At 38.2% G+C, this 11,457-nt stretch overlaps 2 protein-coding genes across 2 annotated transcripts; both read right to left on the bottom strand.

The window, feature by feature from the left end:
- Window positions 1-394: 394 nt before the first annotated feature.
- Window positions 395-2,988, bottom strand: LOC135437862 (uncharacterized). Its single transcript, XM_064695942.1, has 4 exons — window positions 2,774-2,988; window positions 2,631-2,717; window positions 2,228-2,569; window positions 395-1,633 (listed from the first exon to the last, which is right to left on the bottom strand). Exons 1-4 carry the CDS (start codon window positions 2,859-2,861, stop codon window positions 399-401), a joined length of 1,752 nt encoding a protein of 583 aa, XP_064552012.1. The 5' UTR covers window positions 2,862-2,988; the 3' UTR covers window positions 395-398.
- Window positions 2,989-4,966: 1,978 nt separating this feature from the next.
- On the bottom strand, window positions 4,967-5,661 carry LOC135437790 (uncharacterized). The gene is made up of 2 exons (XM_064695858.1): window positions 5,219-5,661; window positions 4,967-5,154 (listed from the first exon to the last, which is right to left on the bottom strand). Exons 1-2 carry the CDS (start codon window positions 5,562-5,564, stop codon window positions 5,030-5,032), a joined length of 471 nt encoding a protein of 156 aa, XP_064551928.1. The 5' UTR covers window positions 5,565-5,661; the 3' UTR covers window positions 4,967-5,029.
- Between the last annotated feature and the right edge of the window lie 5,796 nt (window positions 5,662-11,457).

The raw sequence follows: 11,457 nt of genomic DNA, 5'->3' as shown, positions 1-11,457 counted from the left end.
CCGGCACAGATTCCGCAAAACGTTGGAAAACTTAATTATTTCGTGCTGGCTGCTGTTGGTTTTCTGGCCATTTTTGGCCACACTCACGAGCACACACACAAACACACACATACACATACATGCGGACGGAAACCGAGCCCGGGCGACGGACAACTGGAAAGTTATTTATTTTATGGTCAAAAGTTACATTCTGCTGCTTTATGGCAGCAGCGCCAGGAGAAGCAGCTACAGTTTTGGTGGCTTTAAAATTTACTGGCGCATAGCTCATAAATCAAAAACTATGTAAACGTGATTCTCGTGTGCGAATCTTTTTGCGAGAAAATTGTAATTGTTGCATACGAGGGAAGACACCACCTCTGAGCAGCATGAGCCTCAGACCATGCCTCAAATGTGGCACATTAATCGAGGGAAGGACGCATTGTCACAGTTGCTCTGCTCCCGGAGCGAGCAAGTGACAGCCTGCTGGCCGTCATTTTGGACATGGACATCATACTCGCCCTAGAGGCGATTGAGGCAGCGATGCTTCCTCCACTAAGGGACGGCTCCACAACTTTTCCTTCGGTCTGTTCGGGGTTAAGACCCAAACTTTGTTGCGCCATATCAAGTAAAACCGAATCCCGATAGAATTTCGTTTCGTCTATCTTAACATTGTACATGCCGGTCGGATTTTCTCGATCGAATGGCAAATCCGGACGTATGTCGCTGTCTGTGACCAGCACCCGAGCGCCAGGTATGGGTAGAAATTTGAATAGGCGCTTGCGCAGCTTCGGCATGTAGGTGGTCTTCATGTGATCTGGCACATGGTGGAGCCTGCTCACCATCTTTGAAGCACGTAGCTCGATTGGATGATCAGCTAGACGCCGGTCTTCGGGCAAACGTTCCTTGATGGCCTCCAGCTGGCGTGTGGTCAGCTGCAGCGGACGTACGCCATCCTTCCAGCGCTCCTGGCCACTTAAGAAGGCAATTTTTTTGTTATTCCGCAGCTGTTTGCGTACAATACGCTTGGCTATGCAGTTATAGACTATGCGTGGCACATAGGGGGACACTGGAAAGTCTCGGGTGGAAATTGGAAAACGCCTTGGATTGACCAGCATATTTAGGTATTTGCCATCGGCAAACATTTTCAATTGCTTCTCCGCCTTCTTGCCTTTGACTATCTTCTTGCCAATTGGCTTGGGCAAATCGTGCTTGCCCATCTGGAAGATATGCCTGTGTCCATGGCCAATTACATGGCGCCAGTCGGGCTCACAATACTTTCGAGTATTGATGCGCTTGTAGGGCAAACGCCGGAACTTGTACCGCTTCTGCATCTCAATATTTAGTGTCAGGCGGGGCGTGGTCTTCTTGCCCCTCTCACAGGCACACACGTTCGGATAGCGTATATCATAGCGTCCTGGACCCGGCTCAAAACCAATGTTACGATGAATGCGAACGTTTCGCTTTGTTGGCACACAGGAGAGTCGCAGAAACAAGTGCGGATTGTCGAGATGTGTCTTCGTAAGGGGCGCCATGTTTGACTCAATCTCATAGTAACTGGTGTGAGTATCGGTGGGACCGGGATCATTCGGATTGCGCCAGCAGCAAGTCAAATCAGATGTCATCAGGCGCGACGAAGGACGGCGCTCACGTGCATCTGCCAGAGCACACAAAAAAAACAACAAATTATTATACCTATTTAAAATGGGTAAAAAGGGAAGGAAGCGTCTCTTATGAAGTATATATACATATATATTCTTGGTCAGGTCAAGGAGTTGAGTCAATCCACCTAGTTCGTCTTTCCGTCAGTCTATCAGTCCGTATAAACGCGTCGAAAATATACGTTCTTGTATACTAAAGGCAGAACGCAGTTATCATTCTCCTTCGATATGTCCTCCCATTTTCACAATATAGATAGATATAGATTTTGATAATCAGTTTTTTAAGCACAGCTCGAGCACATAAGAAGCTAGATACTTGGTCTGTAGATTCTCCTATAGTATAGAGAGATAAGAAATACTACACATTTTGGAAACTTTTCGCCATTCTCTCCAAAATGGAAAAATACTGAAAATTTACATTAAGAGCCTTGAGCTTTGGTATATACGCACATTCGGATGCCATATTTAGGCGCTAGAAATTTCGGAGTAAGTTGGGGTTTTCTTGATTAGTCCTAAAACGTTTCAAGTTCAGGGTATGAAATCTTTCAAAATCTAAATACAGCCTTAATTTAATATTAACGTTTTCTTACTTGTTAAAAAGATGCCCTTTTGCTTGTTCTCCGGCTTTAAAAATCGTTCGATTTCCGCTGGCAGCTCGTAGAAGTGGGACGGGGGCGGCTTGATCGACACCCGACTTTTGTTGGTATGCATTTTGGCAAATGCGGAGCCCTTGGAGCCCATCCGACTCAGAAACGGTACAGGCAGCACGCCGTATCGATTCGGAGCCTGTTGGTATCCACGCCAAGTGGTCATAGCCCGATCGTAGCGCAACGGACGTTTTTCCGGATATGGAGTCACGGGCGTCTTTTCAAAGCCCGTCACATGTCTATAATGTGCATAGGTCGCGGCACTAAACTCCTCTCCTCGGTTCTCTGTGAAAATATGTACCATATTTTATTTATCAATTGAAATTTACCTTTAAGCTTTACTTACCTTGTTGGCAGTGGGTATTGTAGTGCCCGCCGGCCAGCTTGAATTGTTTCTGGACGTTATCCAAGTGATCCTCACGTATGCGATTGCCTAGAAGCATCTATAGTTAATGCCCGAGGAGAATACAGATGCGATTGGATACATACGAGATAACATAAAGAGCGGCAAACTCATGCGAGTTGCAACGAAATTTTGGCGCTCATCCGCCGACAGTTTTGTCTCCTTTTTGTCCATTTTTCCTTCGTTTTTTTTTTTGATTTTGTTGCAATTAAAAGAGCTTAAAATTTAAAACTGTGCGAAAATTATTGTATGTTTTCTGATATATTGTTGTATTTGCGTTACACAGACGCCAAGCCTGCCCCGCTACGCATATTATAATGTAATGACGGCTAGAAACTTTATGCTGAACCTACTTTGATACATTTTAGCTAGGTAAATTGGCAAATGATGATTGTTTGTGGGGGAGGCGTCAAATAAGTAATCTTCAGGTGTTGTTTGAAAATCAGTATGATTATTTGGTAGTGGCACTTTATTATAAACTTTCGGCTGCATATAATGAACTATACATTTGAAGTGATTTTACATATTTTTGGTTGGAGTTATGGAGGTGGAAAGGAGACCACAAAGAGAGTGCTGAGCGCATCTTGGATCGAATTAGTGAGTGAGTCTCTCTCAGTGAGTGAGTCTGTCTCACTGAGTGAGTCAATGCTGTGTTCAGACTAGCAATGAACTGGCATGAACAATGATAAAACAAATGATTAAATAAATATTAAATTTATCTATCACCAATGTATTTTTTTAATTCATTCAAGACGTTTGAAACGAAAATTCGTCACCAAAATTGACATTTAGTTTCTAAAATAATTATTATAGATAAAGTTTTTCTTATTTTTTAGAGCTACCGGCGGCCTCTTCTAGCGTGTTTGTAGAAGAAGGTTCCCCTAGTCGCTCACTCCCGACCTCCTACAAACCCTTTCACATATTTAATCTCTTTCATATAAAACTTAAACATGCTTTTTACTTTAACAACTTAAGCTAAAAATTAATCATTTTACTGATATTAAATTAAATTATATTGTTATGAGCCAAAGCCCAGGAGATAGATGTGGTAAGCTAGGTTCACGAACCGAACCCGAAGTCGAGGCATTGTTTTTTAAAAGCAAATGTTTAATACCAGAATCTTGCAAAGTTAATATCTCCAGTAATAGTCTTCAATATAAAATGCATCACTCTGAGCGATAAACTTAACGTTTAATAATGAATGCAAGCCCTTCAGTCCACTATACGTTGATGATGAAGCATCTTCCCAGTCATTTGTGGCTGCACCGTTGATTGACTGACTCTTAACCGACTGTGTCCTGTACTCCTGTTGTCTTGTATTGCTCCACTATGCCTTTTTGGCTGATTGCCTGCACTGCTGCATTTAATCGAATTAATTAATGGCACATTTCACATTCATCATTCCCCGTCTGCATATTTTTCATTTCGTTTTTATCCACTGCTTTGTATTTTTATTAACCTATCCCCACCAACCCACCGATCCACCCAACCCACACATTCTGGTCGACACCCACATCAGTACCTATGGTGATTGCATTTGCTTCACAGTTGCGTGTTTTTCACTGGATGTTCGCTTTATTTTATATATATACCATATACATATATATATACCATTTTCTTCTTTTTTTGATACGAATCAACGAACTGCAAAATTCAATTGAAAATCGTTGAATGCAAGTTAATCAGTGCGCTTGGCTACGCTAATTATGCGGCCGATGAAATTACATTGATAAATGTGGCGTACATATATATACACGTATACGTAGTATATATTCATTCGTGTAAGTATTTTATGTAACCAAATTATTGTTGTCTAATGAGTTGTACCGAAGATCGCCTTTTGTATGTTGGTAATTATGCTTTATTGTCCGGAAAATGTAAAATTTCTCGTTCGTTTCGCAATAGTTTTCATAGAGGAACGTCGCAACATATTCCAATCGAACTGCAATGGGATTCGTAGGAAAACATTTCTTAATTTCAACTATTACTTTTTAAAAATGAAGTTTAGCAACATGTAAAATCTATATTTTTTTACATTTTTGGTATCACTGCCGATCAAAACGTCTACACATTTAACATGCATGTTAAACGAATCTGCGTTGCAATTAAAATCTACAGAAATGTATAGAAAAAATATGGATATGGATATCTAAGGAAAATGCAAGTACCTTAGTTATGCTTTGCAACTCTGCTAATAAAACCAACTACACATTTAACATGCATGTTAACCGGCAATTGTTTTGCGAATATTTTAAGTGAACAGGGTAAGATATAATATATAGTTTTTGCAATATTGTTTTATATAATATCCCAATTTTAGCAGATTACATTGATATTTTTGATTACTGTCTTCCACGCCTTGCTCCTCTATTCTTTAATTTGTCCGCGGCTTTCTTAGCTTCTTTCTTAGCCTTCTTTTCTTTTTTCTTTGCCAGTTTGGCCTGCTTTTTCAGTTTGCGTAAATGAGCTACAATTTTTGAGGTTGATTAAATTTAATTATACTTTTGGCATAGGAAAAACGTAGCACTTACATTTAACGTATTTGGCAGTCACCAAGTTGACGGGAAGTGGTGCACACTTGAAGCCAGCCGGTGGCGCCATGCTAAGCTTAATGAAACGATGTCCTGTTGCATAGAGCATGCCCAGGCAGGCCTGTGGTCGAATTCGCGACTTGGGCCACTTATCAAAGTAAAGATCCTTGCGCTTTATTTCCGCCATTTTGACGCCCTCAAGGTCACGCCAATGATACATTACTTTTGGCGTGAAGGGTCTGATTGGCAGTTTCCAGCTGTGATGTGGGGCATACTTCTGATACTTGCCCCAACAGCCGGGCTTGTCCACATAAAACCAGACATCGGCATTCGGATAGAATTTCATGTTTATAAAGGAAAAGGTCTAATCTAAGAAATAAATAGTTTGTTATTTTATGCAAGAAATTTTAAAGGGAAATTTGTATAGAATCAAATAATGAAATATCTGAAAATGATTAAAATATATGTATACAATAGCAAAAATCAAAGCATACTCAGCATATTTTAGGAGTGTCAAATGTCAGACAGTTAATAGAATAGAGTTTTTTAATGTCTTATATTTCTTGCTTATACAGCGGGTACTATAATTTTATCAAGTCTATCTATCTGCATTTATGTCTGTTATTCGACAAAATTTATCTGTGATTTTAAACTATATTATAAAAGTTCCCCACTTTTATGTTTGCTTTTAGAACTGGATTCTAAAATTATTGGAAGTTATAACTATGCGGGTGTCAGATAGGTTAGGTTATAGTTAGTTATTATTGTTATTATTATCATCATGTTTGAATGTAAACGATAAAGTGTAAGTAATAAACTAAGAATTTAACAGAAGCCAATGCTATTCAATATTGCTGTCCTTCTATTAATAGGGCTTTTGCTGAAAGCAAGGTATGAGACAGAGAAGATAGAGCGTTGAGTTCAGTTTTCAGTATTGAGTGTTAACTGTACTAAAAGACAGAAGAAAATAGGATAAGAAAAGCACGGGCAAGTCCTACTGTAGGCGACACTCTGGACTATGCCTAATTAAAAGGAAAAGGCCTTTGAAAATGATTTTGAACCCGATCGGATGGTAACAAAAAAACTTTCATACAACCGTTTTCGCAAATTAACCACTGTTTTCGCTAAAACACAGACAGTTTAAGAGTTCGAGTCTTTAAACTTAGCTAGTTTTTGAATGATACAAATTGTTCCAATACACTTATAATTCTGTCGCATGCCAGTCTGAAAATAATATAAAAATGCATTTATTTTTTATATTCCACGAGAATTATTTGTCGCACTGTATTTCCATTTAATGCACTGGCTTTCAATAACTTTCAAGCGGTTTTTTTTTTGTGGTGGCTGTAAATACTTGAAAGTCATTTACATTTTATCAGCTCTGCGGAGTTGCGATTTATGCGACAAATTTTATAAGTTTTCTTGAAGCTCTAAACGGATTCTCAAATGCAGCATAAAAATTGGAGCATTAATGTGAATGGCCCCGTTGCCAGTTGTTGAACGTGTCCAGCTCAGCGACTAACTATACTAAAAGCTAAGCAGGCACTTGCTGGCTAAGTTAAGATCATTAGATTAAAGGATACACGCCGGGACAAAGGTGGTGCCGAAAAACTGTCAATTAGGTTTAATTATTTTATGCTGCCAAATGGGGTCACACACACACACATGGCAGCTAATGTGCAAAGGCGTCTTATGCAAGTGCTTTAAACTGAATAGCTTGGTGAGCTGGGCTGGGGTGGTCTCTTGACTCTAACAGTGCCTGCCGCTAAGCAAAGTCAATTATCCCAGCAGCTTTGATGCAAGTAATTGGCATAATGAAATTTTCTCAGCCAACGACAAGGACAACCGCAAAGAATAGAAGCAGCAGAGCAACAGCAGCGGCAGCCGCAGCAGCAGCGACAGCAGCCGTAACCATAACCGTATTAGCATATCAAGCGGCAACTGCGGAGCCGATGACAATGACAACGTTTGCCCGTCATCCTTGCCCCCAGGCTGATAAGCCGCGTTGACGCCATACTTTTTGCGTATTGAATAAATATTTAAACAGTCCAACAGCTGTCGCACAATATTAATAGCATACGCTGGGGCGCCACTTGAACTTCGCCAAGAGCCTCAACAGCCGCGCGCTTTCATGCAGGATCTTGGGCAGAGCTTCAGGCCCCAGTGCAAATATGTTGCGGCCATTGCCACAAAATATTTAAATATTTTATAAGCCAAAGGCAGTCGGCAGTGTGCAGCAAAGCAACAAACCGTAACCAAAGTTGCCATGGCCCCCAACCAGCAGCCATTGCAACTGCAACAACAACAACATCTTGTGCAACACTGAAACAGCAACTGCAGCGGTTGCAAGGACCAAGTTAGCTGCTGCACTCACAAAATCGACAACATCCAACTTTCAGACTTATAAATGCGTTCTATTCGCCAACCAATATATTTGCTATGCTTTTTATTATATTAGCCAATGGGAATTAAATGGGATGACAGCAAATTGTCGATATTCTGAAATTAAGTTCTTAATGCTTTACAACACAAGGGAATATTTAACCCGTCTAACAACATCTTTAAGCATTAGTTCAAAAATATCAATGCTTCGCTTCTCCCCGATAGCTTTTCAATACAGAAATTCAGTTTAAATGGAACAAACAATAAAATAAAAAAGCATGTTTTAAAACTTCTGTTCTTTTATTTTTGGACACCAAAAGGAACAAAAATGTCATGAGTACCGATACCGATCCTATCGACTATCCGATAGATATGAACTAGTTAGACTTGGTCAATTTTATCTTTAATTTTCAGAACTTTTTTAAATAGCTAAAGTGCATTGCTTCGTCGACTACTGCATCATTTAATACCCCGCAGTTTTATTTACAGTCTCAGGAAAAGTATGCTCATTATTTTATTTATTGAAGAAATAATATATACACTATTGTTTGAATAAGCAGCACCTGTTAAATAAAAGAAATACCTTTCAGTCTAATTTAACACATTAACAAGTATACTCTTAAAACACCGACTCTTCAGACGCAACAGTTATCGTGTTAAGCACAGGGTATTCTAAAGGCAATCACTTTAAAACATGATTTTATTTGATTCCGTTTTGTTGGCCAACTCGCTTGGCATTCCCTTAATACCATGCCTTTTCGTTGGTTGCATTTCAACAAGGGATGCATGCGCTGGCATTGTCTTTGGTGGCTACAGATGGTGGTGGTTGAATTGTGCCCGGCTGGCCGGCTAGCTGCATTGGTGGTGCAGTGGGTGGTGCTCGCTTGCGGTTTGTTGCTTTGTTTCCATTGCATATGAACGACAGCGCTCAACACTTTTTATCGTTGCCATCGCCGCACTGCTACTTATTATAATTTCTTTTTTTTTTTTGTGTTTCTCTACTTTTTGCCTTGCTCCGGAGTAAATTTCCATGGGGGCTTAGCCAGAGCTGAACATGTTGTTGAGTTGATTTCATAGTGTGCGAGTGGCGCTTACAAGTTGGGGCATTGGTTTAGTGTGCATGAGCGCGCAAAAGTATGCTACAACTATTCCAAAGTCCCCGCTGCAAAGGCAATCACATTTAAATGTTCTGGCTTATACGAAGTATATAAATTGCGCCAAATAGTTTCAAATACTCCGCAAATATATGCCATATTACCAAAATTTTATATTAAATTCTGTTAATTATAGCATGCAGTTCAATATAATACAAAAAAATTGATTACATGTTTTGTACTAAATATTTAATTCTAAGGTTCGAATTTGTAGTAAATATTTTTGTAAAGGTTTTGCATTTTGAGAAATAATTAAAAATAGGTAGAACCTATATAAACTTAGACAGAAAGACAAGATCAGTGTTTTCGGCTTTCACATTCAAATACAGTTTCAGAAGTGGACATATATAGAAAGAATAAACCATACTTTCAAAAGGTATATGTCCTCTTTCTCCACCGAATACGGTTTGATGAATGCTTCAACAGACAACGGTATTTATAAATATCAATTTATATAGAAGAAATGTACAATCTAAGGAATAAAAGTTAAGCTTGAATATTGTGTTCGGCGACTTTTGATAGTGTAAAAGTGTCATTATTATCGATCAAATGTATTATAAAACATTTCGAATACTTTCAAGAATTTTGAAATATACGAATATAATTAGTTTGCGCATTAATATATATATATTTTTAGTTACCTAAAAACTAAATTTTCGCGAGATAACAAAGTGGCGACCCACAAAATAAAGCAAATCGATTTATCCTTAGAAGATAGATTACCTCTATTTAAATAAATGCTAAACATAGGAGTCTACCCAAGATGCATCGAACTGCGCTTTAACTATTTTGTGCTATAAGTGGTTATTAAACTCTTAAAATGTATTCTTCAGTCATAACCACACCCGAAAATTGCCGCTGGCAATTATTTGTTGGTGATTTTGAGGCTGAAAGAGTCAACTCCATTGAAACAATGCCGTCAACGCTTCAGCATAATTATGTCGCAAAAAGATGTTCCATGGTTTTTTTTTTATCGTTGCGCATTAAAAGGCTTTTAAAATTTATTGATATTACCGACTCTATTAAATTATGCCAGGCAGCCAACACCCTTGAGCTTGTACTTTTTTATTTTTATTTTATTCTGTTTTCCTTTTTTTTTTGGCTTCCCTTTCTTTATTTTTAATGCCGTATTTTATGAGTGACGTGGCAATGGCAGCAAATTTTCCATGTCGTCAATGGCAGCGACCGATGACTGGCAGCAAAATTGGCAATGCCAAAAGCAGCGACGGCGACGCCGACAGCGACTTTTGCTGTGAGCGAAGCAAACTCAATTTGTGTAAAAAATTCTTTTAGTTGCTGTGCATATTTTAAATATAATACACAGCCAACAACAACATCAACAGCGTTAGCGAGCTATACATTATAATATTTTTTATTTTATACAAAAAAAAAGAGGCAAAAAATTATAAAATATATTTTGCGCAGCATTAAGCTTGGCATGGAGTAAATTAATGCATAAAGACAAGCGTGCGTGCATTGAAAGCAGTTTATTCGTGCGTCTGGACACACACACACATACACTCGCTCGCACCCAGCTCACATTCACATACACTCACATACAAACACATGCATGCGCAGTACGTGTTGTAAGCACGTCGCTGGCTGGCATACGTAGCGTATGATTGATAAATTTACACTTTGAAAGGCCACCAAATTGTAAAGTATATTTTATGCGCTGCAAAAATGTACAATATTTTTCACTTAAAATGGTGCGTACATTGACTGTAAAAAATATGTTAAAAAAGAACCTTCTTTCGAGATAAATGGCTTACATTCCTAAAACAATCATTTCAATCAAAATAATAATAAAGTAATTGCTAAATAATAAGGTGAACTTAATTCTCTATATATAAAAATGTTTGCCCTGACTGACTGACTGATTGGTGATCAACGATTCAAAGATTTTAAGGGCGAAGTTTTAAATTTCGTCCGATTGTCCTCAAACTTACATTCAAAGCCCTACAAAAGAGATTAATGAATAAGTGTTTCAGCGATTTTAGAAATTCCATTCGAGACTGTGGTAAATTGTCGGTAAACGATTCTATTAATGTTTATTGTTTACCACCCGTTCGACTTTAAAATCAATTTCAAATGCGCCCTTCGTGGATGATAAATGCAGGTGAATATATCTAATTTTTTCAGCACAAAACTTTCCCACGGGCAAGGCCGGATAATACCCGCTAGTATATGTATATACCTATTTTTATATTAAATATATTTAATGGGTGCATGAGTGTCCGACTAGGAGATGGAATGTAAATGTTAATGTAACTTTTAATATTTGTTTAATCTATAATTCCACCTGTCCAACTGATCAGATTGAATCTCTGAAACCTTGAAAAGGCGTTTAGTATGGTTTTTCTAGCCAACAGCCTACTCAGAGGCAACTCTATACACTAATTATATCCAACTTTATATAGAAGTAAATAATGGAGTTTGTTTAAATATCAAATCCTAACATATTACATTTAAATTTGTTTGATATGCGTTGATTTTAATATTTTTGTACCCGTCTGTTGTGGATTTTTGTTGATATTACAGCATCGGAATTTATTTATAATTTGGGGCGTATTAGCATTTTGACTGTCTTCATGGAGTAGTAAACATCCCAAAATATGGCATCTTTTTTAGACACCTTATAATCATAGTATTTGCAATTTAAATTGCTAAAAAAGAAATATATATAAAAAATAATTGCATACA

The sequence above is a fragment of the Drosophila montana genome, unplaced genomic scaffold, assembly GCF_035044405.1.
Source record: "Drosophila montana isolate Dmon_TW-CO22-7 unplaced genomic scaffold, ASM3504440v1 contig_3833_1, whole genome shotgun sequence".
Taxonomy (NCBI): domain Eukaryota; kingdom Metazoa; phylum Arthropoda; class Insecta; order Diptera; family Drosophilidae; genus Drosophila; species Drosophila montana.
Note: the sequence above shows the minus strand (reverse complement) of the source record. Positions and strands in the feature narration are given on the sequence as shown.